This window comes from Salpingoeca rosetta (genome assembly GCF_000188695.1).
Source record: "Salpingoeca rosetta unplaced genomic scaffold supercont1.1, whole genome shotgun sequence".
NCBI lineage: Eukaryota > Choanoflagellata > Craspedida > Salpingoecidae > Salpingoeca > Salpingoeca rosetta.
In genome coordinates, this window is record NW_004457740.1 from 741587 (window position 1) to 758994 (window position 17408).

Consider the following 17408-nt stretch of genomic DNA (forward strand, 5'->3'; position numbering starts at 1 on the left):
CAGTGCAGGGGCAGGCCGATCACGAGCTGCAGGCGCCAAGACCGGCGTCCCGTGGTGACAATGGCGTGAGCACACAAGCGCAAGTCAACAGCCAACAGGGGCAGGCCATGGACGGGGATGCCGTGTTGCCCGCACACAGCCCTGTCACTGCACCCCACACCAGTGAATCTGCTCCCACAAGTCCGGCGCAGCCATCGAACTCCACTGCCGTCACTAGCAAGGAGGTGGTCAATCGTGGACACGAAGAAAGCGCTCAACAATCACCATCACCACCAAGTCCACACCCGACAACGGTGTCACCCGAGGACACGCAGGCGCAGCCACAACAGACACCACACACACCCAGCAACACAGCGCAGCAACAGCAACAGCAACAGCTGTCTCCGCCACCGTCGCAGGAATCATCACAGCAAAGGCGGCGACTCACGCAGCATGAAATTGTGCAGCTGTTGGATCTGGCAAGGGAAGCGGGCATCGCCGCGCTCAAGGGTCGGCGCGGCCTGCAAGACCACTGGAAAGTCGTCACGGAGCAATTTAATGCGGCCTGCCCGAGTGGTGATCGGCCTCCACTCACGCCGACGGGTGCACAGGTTGGTGTATGCAGCTGAGCGGTCTTTGTCTGTCTGTCTGTCTGTCTGTGTGTGTGAGTGGTGTGTGTGTGTGTGTGTGTCTGTCTGTCTGTCTGTCTGTCTGTGTGGTGTGTGTGGTGTGTGCGTGTGTGGCGGGGGATGTTGCGTGTCTGTCTCAGTCTCTGTGTCTCTCTCTGTCTGTCCCCCCTCTCTCTGTCTCTCTCTGCGCCCTTTTCTGCCTCTCGCTCTTGCGGTTTAGTGTTTGCGTAGATGCAGCTGAACACTTGCCTGCAGCTAGCAGCATGCGTGTAATTGTTCAGCTTTTGCCTGCTGACGATGCTGCTGCTCACCCTACCTGCACGCGCATCATGTGTCGTCATGTGTCGGTGAACCCGCTCTCCTCCCCTTCCACGACCAGAAACGCGTTGCGCGGGTTTTAATGGACATCAGACACCACGACGTCGCTCCAAATGCCAATCTCAGCCAAAAGTCGTTCCTGACACAGCCCGCGGTACAGCATGCCGCACGCAGGTACTTGCAATCGGGTAAGGCGAGAGGCAGCGGTGGTGGTGACATGTCGGCAGGATCACACCGCAGATCTACAGACGCAGCAGCACCAGCGCCCACGACGACGGACTCGCCTCCTGCACCAGCATCCACTGGTACTGGCCCCCAGTCCATTCCTACTCCTTCTGCATCCAGTCGCGAGCACGCGAGCACACGCACGTCTCCGTCACTGCCACCATCGTCATTGTCATCATCATCGTCTATGGCACCGCGTGTGCTCGACACTGCACACGACATGACGAGCACAGCAACACATGCAACAGCAGCAGCCACGCTGGTGAACCCGCATGCAGTCTCCACCAGCACCAGCACCAGTAGCATGAAGATGGGTGCACACAGGCCACAGCACGTATTGCGTCATGGCTACAGCACACGTCAGAGGGGTCGACAGGCGATTAGTTCCGCTGTCTCAGCAGCACTGGGTGGGCAAACACGTGGTGGTGGCGACGAGCATAATGAAGATGGTGATGGTGGTGATGGCGAAGAGGATGACGATGATGATGATGATGATGATGATGATGATGTTGTTGTTGTTGTTGGTGAAGAGAAACAGGGGCAGGAGCAGAGTAAGGTGGTTGCGAATGAGCAAGGGCAGATGACCAACGGGGATCGTGGTGGGAACAAACACCAACTTCAGACGCGTGGTGCCGCTGCCAGAACCGAAACGGCTGGCAGACCTGTTCGTACCAGTGGCCACGAAGCTGCTGGTGGTGATGGTGATGGCGATGGTGGTGGTAGTGGTGTGCCACCGCCTAAGCGTCCAAAGCGATCGAGCAGTGCCGCGGGCCAGCAGCGGAAGAGACAATACCGGTGCAATGTGTGCGGGGACGTTGGTCACAACAGGCGGCGATGCCCTGTTGCAGCCCTGCAGAGGAGCCAGGAGGAGGGCATGGGCAGCGCGGCAGGTGTGGGCGCAGCGAGTGCGGTTGGCAGCACGCGGTCGTCGCTGCAATCAACACCACGGCAGCGGCGTGGTAGAACCGACAACACCAGCAGCCGTAGTAGCAGCAGGACCAGCACGCAAGAAGCCCAGCACCAGCACCAGCAGCAGAATCAGCAGCTGGTGCAGGAGAGCCAGCAGGTGCGTGTGGCCAGTGCCCCACTACCCGTCAACAGCCAGGATGGCGCAGATGATGTGACGATGTCGTCGTCATCAATCTCAGCTGTCGCCCTTCAACAGCCGCAACAACAACAACAACAACAACAACAACAACAACAACAACAACAACAACAACAACAACAACAACAACAACAACAACAACAACAACAACAACAACAACAACAACAACAACAGCGACATCAAGAGGCAGAGGCAGAAGAAGAAGAAGTTGCCATGCTACCACTGCCCACAACTTCTTCTCAACTCAGGTGAATTTTACCTTTTGGTGACATGCACGCACCCACAGCCACTTGCCTGCACACGCTTCCACACACTTGCTTGTGTACTCACTTCCACTTGCACGCATTCACACACGGGCCAGCGAGCGGGCGTGGCAAGAGGAAATGCTGTGGATTGCCGGCGAGCGGCTGAAGGTTGAGCGCCAGCGATTGGCACTCGAACGGCAAAGGGCACAAGAACACGCAGTTCAGCAGGTACGCACGTGTGTGTACTTACATTTGTGTGTGTCTGTGTCTGTGTTTATGTGTCTGCGTTTATGTACGTGTGTGTGCGTGTTGGTGTGTTGGTGTGTTGGTGTGTGTGTGTCTGTCTGTCTGTCTGTCTGTCTGTCTGTCTGTCTGTCTGTCTGTCTGTCTGTCTGTCTGTCTGTCTGCCTACCTGTCTGTCTGTCTGTCTGTCTGTGCTCAGCGTTGATCTGCCATTGCTTGCTTGATCCCCTGCCTGCATCATGTACCTTGCCCCGACTGTGCACTGTGCGTGCGTTCACTTTGATTTGTGCATGGGTGCGTGTCATGTCACATCACGTCCATGCCCCGCCGGGTGACCAGCAACAATTTGCAACATTGCTATCGACAGCCATCGAAAGCATGGTGCGTAACGCTTGCACATTACATTTGCCTGGTTTCTGTTTGTGCGCACGAATGAGCGCTCTGCCGCTTGTTTTGTGTGTTTGACATGCATGCGCACCCCCCCCCACACCCACACGCACCCACACGCACACTCGCACACAAATGAGCGCATTCACTCACCACGTTTGACAACCGGCTTTGCTTACAGACTGAGATGACAAAGGTGTTGTATCAAAACAAGAAACAACACGAGTAACCAGTGTCGCTGAGCGAACTGGCACCCCTTCTACCATATCATCACGTTACCCACCCATCATGTCAGTTGCCTCCTTTGCGCTTCTGTCGACCTGCTGTTGTCGTCGTCGTTATGGTACATTACGTTTTACAACCAGACGAAAATGAACATAATGGATGGAAAGAACCGGCCGGTGGAACGATGAACGACGATGGTGGGTTGTTCGGGCGAACCATTTCTGTAACACGACACCATAAATCGTAGTGGATATTGGACGACTTGGCAACTGCTGCTGCCTTGCCTCGCTTGTGTCGTTGATGTTGTGGGACTTGTTGCCTTGCACCCTGTCTCTGTCACACAAGTGCCGCAAGCAGGCAGCGCCCTCCCCCATCCACGCTTCTCCACATGCTGCATGCAATCGGCAACCATCATGCAAGCAGACGGGCGTTACGACGACCCGCTCGCAGATGACTCGGCCGCATATCATCGCCACCAGCACCAATATGGACACGATGCCGGCCATGATGCTGCGACAGGATGGGATCAACAAGAAGCCTACCATCAACAACAACAGCAGCAGTATGAACATCAACAGTACGGACATCAACAACAATCTCAACAACAAGAGCAGCAGCCAAGTGTTGAGAACACCTGGCTGGCGGTGAGCTTGTCTTGATGCTGGACGCACTCTGTGTGCGTGTGTGTGTGTGAGAGTGAGAGAGAGTGAGATTGTTTGTTTGTGTGTGCGTATGCGAGTGTGTGTGCGTATGTGTGCGTGTGTGTGATAGGGAGCGGGATCTCTCACGCATGGCTTCGCTCCTCGTGGAGCGAACTGTAGACAACAAGCGTTGAAACTGTGGTCACGCTGTACCGTGTACGCAGTGTGCAACACCTGCCGCTCACGTCCGAATCACATGCAACCTTGCTGGGTTGGCCGACCCTCTTCTTTGTGTCACACACTACACATGGAGAACAGAATGATGGGCGCCAAACACTGCAGGAGCAATTGATACAGCGCTACCACCAGGCTGCAAGCATGCAACACGCCGCCGAGGTGCGTGCGTGCGTGTGTGCGTGGGTGTGTGGGTGTGTGGGTGTGGGTGTGGGTGTGGGTGTGGGTGTGTGTTTGTGGGTTGTGACCGTTGGATGACCAAGCAAGCGGTGTGAGTTGACTGATGCAAGCGAGCGTGTCTCCTCTTCGCGTTCTTCGCTCTCATGCGCGTCCCAATTCCAACAGATCCAACAGCAGGCGGCTCTCGCTCACCAGCGCGAGTGGTATGCGCAGCAGAACCTTGAAGGTAAGCCAATTCGTCCATGTCATGGCTTGCACTCAATTCATGCGCTACCCAGGCCCATACATCAGTTCCCCCCATGCCATCGCTCGCATCGTCTCACGTGTGGATATACATATGTATGCAAATGCGTGACCGTGTGACAGCGCACTTTGCTGCTGCTGTAGGCGATGCAAAGATGCTCAAGTTCCTGTGCTCCCAGCGACCTCGCCTCATCAACAAGCAGGTGCACGCACATAACCACGATGGCTTCAGTTGCCTGGCTGTGTGGTCACGTGGATAGCTGGCATGGCTGTAGCTGGCATGGCTGTGTTCATCATGTCAACCCTTGGTCACTCAGTTGCATGTTTGCCGCTTGTGCGCGTGCATCTTCAACAGGATGACCAGCAAAAGACGCCTCTCATGTATGCCGTGGTCAACAACCACACCGACGCCGTAAACATGCTCATTCGGGTGCGCGAAGCAGTGCTCTCCTGCACATGTGTGCATTGTCTCACAAAGAATACCGCATGTTTGCGTATCGTGTGTGTATGTGCGAGTGAGTGAGTGAGAGAGAGAGTGTGTGTATATGTGTGGTGTGTGTGAGTGAGTGCGTGAGTGAGTGAGTGTGTGTGTGTATATGTGTGGTATGTATGTGTGAGCGAGCGAGCGAGTGAGTGAGTGTGTGTGTGTGATTGGGAAGCAAGATTGTGAAGGAGTGACACAAGGAGGGAGACGCACTCATGCACGCGTTTGTTGTTCTGCACATCTGCAAAGCGCAGGTGTTGCATTTTTAATCGTCCATCTCACTCCTCCCATCCTCTGAATGTCTTGCTTGCAGGCACGCGTACGATTGAACACTACAGATGCCGAGGGCCTCACGGCGTTGCATCATGCCGTTATTGGTGATCATCTTCCTTTGGTCAAGACGCTGCTTGGCGCTGGTTCGTTTGCCATCGGTTCGCCTGCTTCAACGCCATGCATTCACGCTGAGGGGTGCTTTGCTTGGGGCTCAACAGCTTGCGAACACCCATGTCGGCATGGACTTGCACACATGCACACATGCACACACATACATACACACATACATACATACATACATACATACATACATACATACATACATACATACATACATACATACATACATACATACATACATACATACATACATACATACATACATACATACATACATACATACATACATACATACATACATACATACACACAATCAATACCCCTGGCCAACCCCCAGGCGCCAAGCCGAGTGTTCGCGATGCAAACGGGCGCACACCACTGCACCACGCCACACGATGCTCAAACATCAAGTTGGTGCACAGTCCTGCATGTGTGCACGTGCTGTGTGGTGTATCGACTGTTTACTCTCTGTGTGTGTAAGCTCTCAGCTGTTTGCATGCGCGCGAAAATGCCTCTCTGCCTTTCTGTAACGCGTCGCCTTATCCTTTCGCCCGCTCGTGCTCACTGCGACTGCAGATGTGCAATGGAATTGCTCAAAGCACCCATCAAGAACTACATCAACGCAAAGGTGACCGCATACGCGTGCTGCACGCCATCATCCCCAGCGTGAACCAACACATGCAACAATACCAATGTATACACAGCACCCAACGTCACCCTCAATCACACACTCGTTTGCGGGAATACTTGCGTTTGTCCGCTTGCCTGTACATGTGCCTGTGCATGCATGTATTCTGTGGTGTGCATGTGCCCGTGGCGCCATCAGGATGGGGATCAGATGACGCCGCTGCATTGGGCCTGCTACTACCGCCAGCCACAACACGTCGCCATGCTGCTGCTGCGCGGCGCGAGTGAGGATGCTCTCGATGTTGACAAGAAGGTACAGAACTGAGGGAACTTGCCAGTTTGGTCGCTTGCATGCATGCTTGCCTGCCTGCAAGCATTTGTAGTGTTTGGGTTGGTTTTTCCCTCTCCTTGTGTTTGGTTACATTACTCCTCTGCTCTTCCCCCCGCCATTCACGTGCTCGTATCAGCTCACGGACTCCTCCACTCCTGCTCTGTGTGTGGCTGTGTGTGTGTGTGTGTGTATTGTGGCTGTGTGTGTTGTGGCTGTGTGTTGTGCTTGCTCCTCGTTGAAAGACGCCGCTGCATTGGGCGGCCCAGAATGGTGATCCCATGTGTGTCACCTACCTCCTGGAAAGGTGAGTGTGTGCACGACACCACTCATCCGGCGCACGTGCATGCAACCAGATGCACCTGAAGCACTGAAGTGCTTTCACGCGTGGATCGATTTTGTCAAGTGCATTGTTTGTCGTGGTCATCACACTGCGTGCTGACGCTGCTTGTTTTGTCGATCAACTCACGCACGTGTATCATGCGGTGTGTCTGTCACTGTTCTTGCGATGCAATGGAGCAGCAAGTCTGCAGCGCGCATCAACCAGCGTGACAAGCAAGGACTCGCCTCCATCCATCTCGCTGCTGCCGCCGGCCACCACAACGTCCTCAAGGTGTGCATGTGTTTGTGTGTGTTGTGCTGTGTTGTGTGTGTGTGTGCCCTTGTGTACATATGCGTGCTTCTCTAACATCGCTGCTACGTCTTCCCTCCATGCTCATGTCCCTGCACCACTTGCCCATCGTACCGCGCATCGCAGGTGCTGTGTCGTGTTCCCTCCATCAAGATTGACGCTGCTGATCCAAACGGGCGCACGGCGCTGCACTGGGCGGCGGCTGCTTGTCAGGACAAGGCAACTACCACCCTTCTCTCCTTTGGCGTACGTGACATGCCCAAATCACACACGTGTCTGACACTCATGGATGCTGTATGCACACACGGGCATTCTCGCGCGCATGCGCGCACACACACTATGTGTGTGTGTGTGTCTCTCTGTCTCTGTCTGTCTGTGTGTGTGTGTGTCTCTCTCTCTCTCTTTCTCTCTCTCTCCCTCCCTCCCTCCCTCTCTCCCTCCCTCTCTCTCTCTCTCTCCTTCTCCCCCCCCACACACACACAAGCTCACGTGAATCTGTTCTTGCCCATTTCTGCGCCGTTATGAACAGGCCCACCCGTGCAAGACCGATAAGATGGGACAAACACCGCTCGCATATGCACTCGCACGGGAAGCGCCAGCCTCCCTCATGGGCCCGCTCTCGGTAAAATCCATGTTGCGTGTGTGTGTACGTGTGTGTATGTGTGTGCGTGTGTGTTGCGCATGTCGTACGATGTGTGCATGCATTGACTTGCATATGGCTTTGTACCGCTGTCTGCGGCTTGTACATGTACCCCCCCCCCCCTGGGTTTCCCGGGGTTTCTTGCTCACTGCCTGCACATTTCTTGCTCACGGACATGTTCAGGAACCGGCAATTTATTTTCCCAGAACAAAAACACTCTCTCACACCGATCGTGAGACGTATGTGTGTGTGTGCATGTGGGTAGCTGCTTATTTCACTGCTGTTGTTGCCGCACGATACAACTGTGTGGTATTGTCGCTTTCACGTCCTGACATACACCAAGCTCTTGTCTCTCCACGCACACAACGCCCACACCATCCATGTACTCACATCATGCATTCACCTCCTATCCCTCCATCGCTACCATCCAACTTGCGTCTTCCTTCCAACCACCAGCGACCCATCACTATCCCCTGCTGTCCGACGGCACGCGAGCACACCGCTCGGTACCCGCCTCACCCGCCAGTCGAGAAAGGTTGGTGCCTTGCAACACATGGCATTGGTGCACGCATACAAATCAGCGCGCGCGCACACACTCACACACTCACTCACTCACTCACTCACTCACTCACTCACTCACTCACTCACTCACACACACAAACACTAACTAACACACACACACTAACTAACACACATATTCACAATCACACACCAACACACACACACACACTAACTAACACACATATTCACAATCACACACCAACACACACACACACTAACTAACACACACACACTAACTAACACCAACACACACACACACTAACTAACACACACACACACAATCACACACCAACACACACACACTAACTAACACACACACATTCACAACCACACACACTCACTCACACTCACTCATACTCTCGTGCAGGCGGACTTGAAGAAGAGTGGACGAAGCAAAACCGAACCCATGGACACGGCGGCACATAGCAGCAGCACGCGAGACGACGCAAAGTCCAGGAAGAGCAGGGCAGCGCGGGGCGAGGGGCAGCCGGCTGATGATCACAACAGCGACAGCAGCGTACACCAGAGCAAGAGCAAAGGGAGAAGCCGCCGCAGCAGTAGCAGCAACGGCGGCGGTAATGGTGGTGGTGGTGGGTCATATGCGGCCATGCACAAGAGCAAGAAATCGCCAGTTGATGTGCGAGCAGACAGCAGCGGTCGGCAGAACCAAGCGCACACACGCACGCACGGGCGAAGTCGAAGCAACAGCCACGGCAACCATGCAAGGACGCACGGCAGTAATGGGTACAGCAGCCAGACAGGCACACGAGGGAGGAGCAGGCGTAGGAGCGTTTCGAAGACGCGTGAAGAGGGCGGAAACGGTGGTGCCAGCATGACGCAATCGAGACGAAGGACAGCACGAAGGAGTCAATCACGCGGTAATGATGGCGCTGGCGATGACCAGCCGCACACGAGCTCATCGGGTGGCGGCCGCGGCGACGCTTATCACGATGAGGATGGCAGGGGTGATGGTGATGGTCACGATGGAGCCGAGTTGGGGAGGAGAAAAGCCGCGTCTCCACGCCACTTGTCGCCGTCAAGCGCCCGCACACGCCTGTCCCCGTCCAGAGAGAAGATGTCTCAGTCCCATAAGGTGAAGGGAAGCATTGCTGACACGAGAAACGCCATGCTTGCAAACATCGATGTTGTGCAAGGGGATCGGCATGAGACAGCTTCGCCCGCTATTGATCGTGGTGACACCGAGGACAACGACAGCGTATCTGCTCTCAAGCAAGAACGTGACGCCGCCGTGGCGCAGGTGCGTGTGTGTGTGTGTGTGTCCCTGTGTGTGTGTGTGTCCCTGTGTGTGTGTGTGTGTGTGCGTGCGTGTGTTGCGTGCATGTGTGTCTGTGTGTCTATGTCTGTGTGTGTTGGCCCTCCGTCTTTCTCTCTCTCTCTCATCGTCATCACCATCGGGGTTGTTTTTCATTTGTCTCGGGTCATTTCAAACACTGACCGTTTCTTCGCGCTGTGCATCTGTTCTGGTGAGCAGGCCACGCACCTTCAGGCGCGCGTGCGTGAACTGGAACGAGAGCGCGATCGCGCCAAGTCTGCGCAGCGCCGCGTCGACGAACTTGAGACTAAAGTGCGCGTTTCTGTGCTTGTGTGTGTGTGCGTGCGTGTGTGTGTGTGTGTGTGTTCCTTTTCATTCACCACTCTGCTGCCTCTTCCAACCTGTCCTGTTCTCCCATGCAGCTTGCGTCTGTGATGCGGCAGCTGGCTGCTGCTGAGCGGGAAAAGGACCGCACACTTGAAGGTCTTCGCGGACACGACAAGCGACGACAACACACGCGCACTGGTGTGTGCGTGTGCGTGTGTGTCTGCGTGTGCGTGTGCGTGCATGTATGTGTGTGCGTGCATGCATGTGCGTGCGTGTGTGTGTGCGGGTATGTGTGTGCTGGTTTCTCTTCTGCTTCTTTTTCCACTTCTTCGGGTGTACAAGCCATGTGCATGCGTTTGTGAGCGGGTCGATGCGTGCAACAACTTTCACTTGAAGATGCATTCCCCCTCATCGACCAGGCTCTGATGTCGCGCGCCTGCACGTTCTACTTGCTCACATTGGTTTTTTTTTTTTTTTCATTTTGCTTTATCGTGCTTGCAGGCACGGGCCGGCTTCCCGCCATCAACAGCAAGGGCTCACGCCAGGCGACGAACCTCAAATCAAACGGAGGATACGCGCAGCGGCAGCGCTCGCACCTCAACGCTTCAACACAGGTGCGTCCATCTGTTGGTTGGAGTTTGCACGTCCAGATCAGATTGTATGTATGTGCATGTACGCGCGCGCGCGCGCGCGTGTGTGTGTGTGTGTGTGTGTGTGTGTGTGTGTGTGTGTGTGTGTGTGTGTGTGTCCATCGTCCGCGCAGTTCTGCCAACCATCCAATCCTTTTTATTTGGGCTGTTTCTCACATCAACCGCTCTGTAATTGACAGAAACGTTCACATCCCCATCGCAAATGAGTGCGGCTGTGGCCTGCATCGTTTCACACGCGCTCGCCCATCCAGCTTCCTCACGTGCACACAAAGCCGCTCGCGCGTCTGTCTCATCTGCTTGTTTCCCCTCCCCATATCCGTCCACTGCACAGTCGATGGCGCCTTCTTTGCCTGTCCATATGTATGAACATGTGCCTGAATGTGTGTGTATGCGACCCTTTCTTCTCCAATTTTCACCCGTAATATCATGAGTTATCCTTCACTTAGTCGAATCGACATGGCCTGCTGTCACCCCTCTGTGTGTGTGTGTGTGTGTGTGTGTGTGTGTGTGTGTGTGTGTGTGTGTGTGTGTGTGTGTGTTTGTGTCTGTGTTTGAACGCAAGTCCCTTTGGGACTGGAGTGAACACATTGCTATTCGCGCTCATAGAACCGACCACTTGAAGTCTTTGGATGAATGGATGTCAATGCGGATGCAAACAGCAATCGGGAGGTGAACAATGTGCGTGGCGACTACACGGCGGGTTCAGCGCGAGGGAGAGGAGAAGAGCCAGAGTCGCATCAACAACACACGAGGCTCAGGGAACCATGAGGGAGGCGAGAACAACGCCAAGTGCAATGAACAAAGCAAGCAAGCAAGGCAACAAAGAAACAAGCAAGAGGGGAAAGGGAAGTGGGAGACGATGCTGAGTTCACTGTCATGGACTGGGAAGCATTCAAGCAGAGCATGAAGGGTTGCACTCGTACGGCGCTTGAGTGTTGAGAACGCATGGTTCACGCGTGCTCTTCTTGGCCGGTGTCGATGTGTCTGAGCGCCACCACTGCGACACGGCCTCCTGCATCGTCACGCCGTTGATCTGCAGTCACGCAACGGCGATGTGCGTGCGTGCGTGCGTGCGTGTGTGTGTGTATGTGTGTGTGTGTGTGGTGTAGAGTGGCGTGTGTGTGTGTGTGTGTGTGTGTGTGTGTGTGTGGTTGAGCAATTGTGAGCTTGAGGAAAGAAGTGTGACAACAGAAGGCATGTGTGCGTGTGAGTTGCTGCGACACGCAGTTAATTGCTCTCACGCACAACTGTGCGAAAATACACACACACACACGAACAAACATACACACAACAGACAAATTCACACACACACGCACACATCCACGCCCGCGCCCACCTTGAACTTGTTGTAGGCACTTGTCTGTCCAGCGCAATGGGTGTGGCAGCTGTAGAGAAAAGCGCCGTTGCCTGCAGACAAAACAAAAAACCACACGTAACACGAAAGAGCGGGTAAGCCCAGGGTGACTTGAGAGGCAGAGGGAAGGGAGCAGCTTCTTCTGTCGTCACGATTGCGTTCGCATTTGGTGGTTTTGATTGTCACTTGCATATGCAAGCGCGCCCACCCCAAACCACATGCGCGGCGCACGAACGAACCGGTGTTGTTGTACGTATCAATGGCCCGAATTGTGTTCAAAAACACAGTCTCATACTGTCAACAAAACAACACAACAATGTGGGAGGTGTGAGTCAGAGCTTGCGTTGGGGATGAGAGCTGAATGCGTCACCAATTTGGAAACAACACACACGCACACACACACACACACAAATACCACAAACACCACAAACAAACAAACAGCACCACACAACACACAAACAAACAAACAGCACCACACAACACACAAACAAACAGCACAAACAGCACAAACGAGCTGTAACACTCACGTTGACCATCTGCGGCATCTGTTTCGTGGTGCACTTGTCAAGGTGGCCTGAGAGAACAGCAGAACAAAACATTTGAGGAGGGGACACGCGTGAGAGGAGCCACGTGTGCTTGTATTCATGTCGCAGAAAGCAGACGACAACAGTAAACACACAAATGCATGACAAACCGCAGCACAAACCAAGACAGATTGCAAGAGGAGCCAAGCCCAGTTCAGCGAGGGACAAAAAGAGTACGCACGGGAGCAGTCGGACCAGCCGGGGGCAGCGCCGCAGTGGCCGTTATCCGTGCTGATGCAGTGATGCGATGGCGGCGGCGATGTGATGTGGTGGTGCGAGAGCAATGACATGGTGATGGTGAGCGGCGAAAAGCGAATGAAAGTTGAACAGATCGCAAGCAACATTGGGGCGTTTGTCGTGGTATGACATGACCGTGACCGTCGCAAAAAAAAATACAAAGGGGTGGAAATGATGGCGGGCAAACGCAGGTAAAGTGCATGGTGCAGCAGCTGTATGCAGATGTGTGCACACCTGTTTGGAGGCACGGGCTCGCTCGTGTAAATGCAGGCGGTCTGCCACGAGTCAAAGGCTGCAATTTGGGAAAAGTGTGTGTGTGTGTGTGCGGGCGTGTGCGTTGTATGTGCATTGTGCATTGTACGTGTGTGTGTGTGTGTGTGTGTGTGTGTGCGGGCGTGTGCGTTGTATGTGCATTGTACGTGTGTGTGTATGAGCGTGCAAATTCCAGAAATGCTGTCGCAATCACACGTGGGCGTACGAGGTGACAGCGTTTGTCTCAACATGCGTTCTGCGCGCATGCACGCCACGAACAGCACATCCACGAATCAAGCCGTTGAGAGCAAAGAGTGTCGCGTTGACACGCGCACGACGCACATGACACACCCGAGTTGAGCACGAAGAATGGGCTTTCGATGACTTGATACGTATCAGCAGCAAAGTTGCACTGCCACTGCAGAAACGACGGCTTGCTGTGTATGGTGCCGTTGAGACGTTTGATTGTACGCGAAGGATGTGTTGCCGTAAATGAGTGGACAACAAATCAGATCATCACATTCAACACCGATGCACGCACACATGCACACACGCGCACACAAAACCGCACACATGCATACACACGTGCACACCGCCACTGCACACGCACCTTGCAATGCATTTGTCGTTGACGCCATGCGTGGCGTTGGACAGCAGGAAAATGGTGTTCATCTGGTTGGGATACACAGGCTTGCCTGCAAGCACCAGCACCATCACCAAAACGTAAACCAAACAACCAATAAGCTCTCAGATCTCTGGCACCCTTGCACCTTGAAGAACGCATGCTGGTGCAACACAGCCCCGGGCACTTGAACACACGCACCCTCGCACGCACACAGGCGCAATCGCATGCATGCACGCGCGTTCATGTTTTCACATTCCTTCCCGCTCGTTTTAAAAGCCCTGCCATACCTTCGACAGTGTCGTGGAGGAGAAAGAAGCCGGAGATGGAGAGTGCCTTGAAAGTCTTCAGTGTGGACACGCTCTGCTGCAGCTGATCATGCACGTAATCTGAACACAGCCGCAACAAACGACAGGGGGGGGGGGGGCATGTGTGTGTGTGTGTGTGTGTGTGTGTGTGTGTGTGTGTGTGTGTGCAGGCACAAGCGACAACCGCACATGTGATAGACAGGAGTCAATAACATGTACACACACACACACTCATCCACATGTACAGAACGAGAGGGGGGTAGTAACTGCTGCACCTGCGTGGAGATATGTTGCGAGTCCGCCTGCAGAGCACCCCGTGAGGAGAACGTCGGTGGCAGACGACAGGCCCTTGGCCATCAGCGACCTGAGCGACCGCAAGACACGAGGAGGTTGTGTGTGTGTGTGTGAGAGAGAGATAGGATGTGTTTGTGTGTGTGCGTGCGTGTGCTAGTGTGTGTGTGCGTGTGTGTGCGTGAGTGTGTGTAGGTTATGAAAATCAAATCGCAGGAGAGGATGTGTTGTGCATCGCCATAGCGAGCGCAGCTCACTTGAGCACGGCGTCGACAATGCGATGGCCACGGAAGTAAACCTGGAAGAGCCACAGCACAGCATGCATGAGTGTTGAGGATGTGAAGACAGAGGGATAACCAAGCGCACATGCGTTCGTTGTTCTCCACCAACACTTCAGGAGAGGGGTGTGATTCTCATGTGTCATGTGTGGGTCAGGCCTGCACACCCAGTCATCTCTTCACGAGCACGTGCATGTACGCCTGCACGCAATGCGATGCTGCAGACCTTGTCACCATTCACAACAATGGGCTCGTCGCGATTTCCGCTGAAGGAGTTGCCATCACAGTAGCTGCGTCATCATAACATGTCATGTCGCGCCAAAGCGATATTGGCGACGCATCGTGTACATGTGTGAGTGTGCATGTGTGAGTGTGAGTGAGTGTGTGTGTGTGAGTGTGAGTGAGTAAGTGTGTGTGTGTGTGAGTGTGAGTGAGTAAGTGTGTGTGTGTGTGAGTGTGTGTGTGTGAGTGTGTGTGAGTGTGAGTGAGTAAGTGTGTCTTTCATGACCGTAAGCTCTAATCGGCTATGGCTTGTGCGCACCTAACGCTGCATGCCCGCGGTTAAAAAATAAACCGCTTGGTTCAGTGTGGCGGTTTATAGTGCTCTGATTAGACGTCTCTTCGGGTTCACATAGAATTTCGGTAAGCCTTCAGGTATCAACGTTGAACAACCGAGGTGTGAGCCGCTGTGACTGGAATAGGAGTCAGACAAGTTCTCCCCGGTGCGACCTTGGGAAGCTTACATCACTGTGAAACTAAGGAAGGTGAGAGGATTCCCGCCGCGATCCGTCTGATCACCTTGGGGCTTTTTTGCAGCCTGAATATGTACTAATATGCTTAAGGTTGGGATGAACAGAATATTCCGTGCGCCCGTAACTAAGATCATGAATGCACGCAATCGGACCAACATACATGTGGCGGAGTCCCGCAACATATAAAGGAGAATGTTATTTACGTAGATAAATTGCCATGTTCATCTAAGCAAATTACTGAACCCGCTAAAGTTAGAAGTCCACTCTCATAGGTAGCAGGAACAGTAAGAGACGCCATACACGTCTTGAGATCCACATCGGTGACCAGGTTATGAGGACAATGTAATGACTGCATGGAGTGAGTAAGTGTGTGTGTGTGTGTGAGTGTGTGTGTGTGTGTGAGTGTGAGTGTGTGTGTGAGTGTGAGTGAGTGTGTGTGTGTGTGTGCATGTGTGTGTGCATGTGTGTGTGTGGTTGACTGTGGCAAACAACGTGTGAGAGCTGATGACGTACCCAATGTGAACGCGGTTCCAGTTGCAGAAGTCGGGGTTGACGTTGCAGTCGCTGCTCATGATGCCATCAATGGAGGATGTGGCTGGCCACCTGCCCGAGTGGAGACAACAGACCATGCATGCGCAGTATCAGGCAGGAGCAAGATGGGCACAGCAGCCGCACACATATCAACAACGAAAACGCCGCCACACACATGCACACATGGGTCTACACATACTCACACACGTGCACACTCCCACACATGCACAAAGACGTGATAACGTACGACTTGGAAGAGCCAAGGTCTGTTTTGCTACGTCCCCAGCAATCCTGTTCGTCGTAGCACCAGCCACCACCTGCACGAGGACAGAGAAAGGTGGTGCGGGGCACGTTGATCATGAAGCCGTCTGCACAACCTCAGACACAACACTGACACCGAAACACACCCGTGTTTCCAGTGTGTGCATTTAATCCACACACACACGCACACCTTGGAAGTAGATTTGCCACTTTGTGGCTGTGGAAGAGTTGGCAGCAGGTGCAAAGTAGTAACCAGCGGCGGTTCCATCCAGGCACACGACACCATCATCCACCTGGTCTGTCATCAGCTGCAGCTTCATTTCACCACCGTCCTCGGCACTGGTGTGAATGTGGCCATAAGAATGCGACAAAGTCAGCTTCAAGAGCTCTACGCTTGACAACACAAATACAGCCCTCCACTGGCACATGCACATGCACACAACCGCACACACACACGCACACACACACACGCACACACACACACACACGCACACACGCACGCACACGCACACACACGACACAACACAACACAACACAACACAACACAACACAACACAACACAACACACACACCCACATGCACACACGCACACACACGCACACACGCACGCACACGCTCACAATTTAACGCCATTCAAATGTGCCGTGGTTGATGGCTCTTGCATGACGTCGGCATGTACAGAGACAGCCATCAGGATGGCGCCCACGACAACAGCACCAAGCTGCATCTTGCTTGTCTTGCTTGTCTTGATGGAGCGTCAGTGCTCAGCTCAACACAAACAGCACAGTGAAAGTGGCTATGTTTTTATGTGTCGCTGTCGATGTCTTGAAAAAAAAATGTAATTTTTCCCGTCTTCTTCTCTTCAACGGACAACACAAAACAAAGACCCGCCAGCCAGCCAGAGGAGGTCAAATCAAAAAAACGCACCCCGACCCCACTCCCGCTCGCCCAGACATCATCATCATCAACTCTCAACAGCACTCCCTTCTTCCGCTTGCCCACGTTGTTGCAAGGACTCGGTCCGCACACAGAGACGCACACGCACACACGCTCACACAGTTTCGGCGCTCCTGCTTCCTTCCACCTCAGATCGGGTAAGGAGTCCCCATCACTCAACAAGAGAGACGAAGAACAGCGTAGAACTCGTGCGTTCGTGCGCTCCCTCGCCGACCGCCTGCAAACCGGAGGAACGGAACCGGCACACACACCCATAACCGGGGTGTTCCTCCTCAGGTGCGCTTTGTGACCGTGAGAACATGAAACCTTTTGCAGGTCACGTGGCTTGCTTGGTTGGTGTTTTGTTGAGTTTGGTTTGCTCTGGACCAAGCGATCCGCCCTGTGCCTCTCTGTGCATGGGTCGCAGGGCGGCG

The 17408-nt window shown here is 54.0% G+C and overlaps 3 protein-coding genes across 3 annotated transcripts in view; 2 read left to right on the forward strand and 1 right to left on the reverse strand.

Moving 5' to 3' along the window:
• The window catches only part of PTSG_11554 (uncharacterized protein), a gene marked incomplete at its 3' end in the record, with an annotated part of 3654 nt that extends 294 nt beyond the window's left edge, over positions 1-3360 (forward strand). Inside the window, exons 1-5 of the mRNA XM_004998654.1 lie at positions 1-590; positions 988-2504; positions 2618-2729; positions 3084-3125; positions 3313-3360. The exon at positions 1-590 is cut by the window's left edge and continues 294 nt beyond it. Coding sequence (XP_004998711.1) covers positions 1-590; positions 988-2504; positions 2618-2729; positions 3084-3125; positions 3313-3360 — 2309 coding nt within the window. The remainder of the gene's footprint in view (positions 591-987; positions 2505-2617; positions 2730-3083; positions 3126-3312) is intronic.
• Positions 3361-3769: 409 nt separating this feature from the next.
• Positions 3770-11074, forward strand: PTSG_11555 (uncharacterized protein; the record flags this gene model as incomplete). Its single annotated transcript, XM_004998655.1, has 20 exons — positions 3770-4000; positions 4316-4393; positions 4577-4637; positions 4778-4857; positions 5010-5084; positions 5452-5554; positions 5869-5941; positions 6108-6159; positions 6358-6471; positions 6732-6793; positions 7009-7099; positions 7244-7363; positions 7647-7739; positions 7941-7996; positions 8214-8292; positions 8686-9576; positions 9811-9903; positions 10014-10116; positions 10420-10532; positions 10748-11074. 20 exons carry the CDS (start codon positions 3770-3772, stop codon positions 10772-10774), a joined length of 2595 nt encoding a protein of 864 aa, XP_004998712.1. The 3' UTR covers positions 10775-11074.
• Positions 11075-11460: 386 nt separating this feature from the next.
• PTSG_00161 (uncharacterized protein) lies at positions 11461-16858 on the reverse strand (the record flags this gene model as incomplete). Its single annotated transcript, XM_004998656.1, has 17 exons — positions 16659-16858; positions 16229-16377; positions 16025-16094; positions 15760-15849; positions 15293-15370; positions 14721-14784; positions 14474-14514; positions 14201-14289; positions 13908-14006; positions 13606-13690; positions 13347-13432; positions 12978-13035; positions 12688-12737; positions 12450-12496; positions 12162-12216; positions 11905-11975; positions 11461-11601 (listed from the first exon to the last, which is right to left on the reverse strand). The coding sequence occupies exons 1-17, from the start codon at positions 16763-16765 to the stop codon at positions 11461-11463; spliced, it is 1380 nt and encodes a 459-aa protein (XP_004998713.1). The 5' UTR covers positions 16766-16858.
• Positions 16859-17408: the final 550 nt, after the last annotated feature.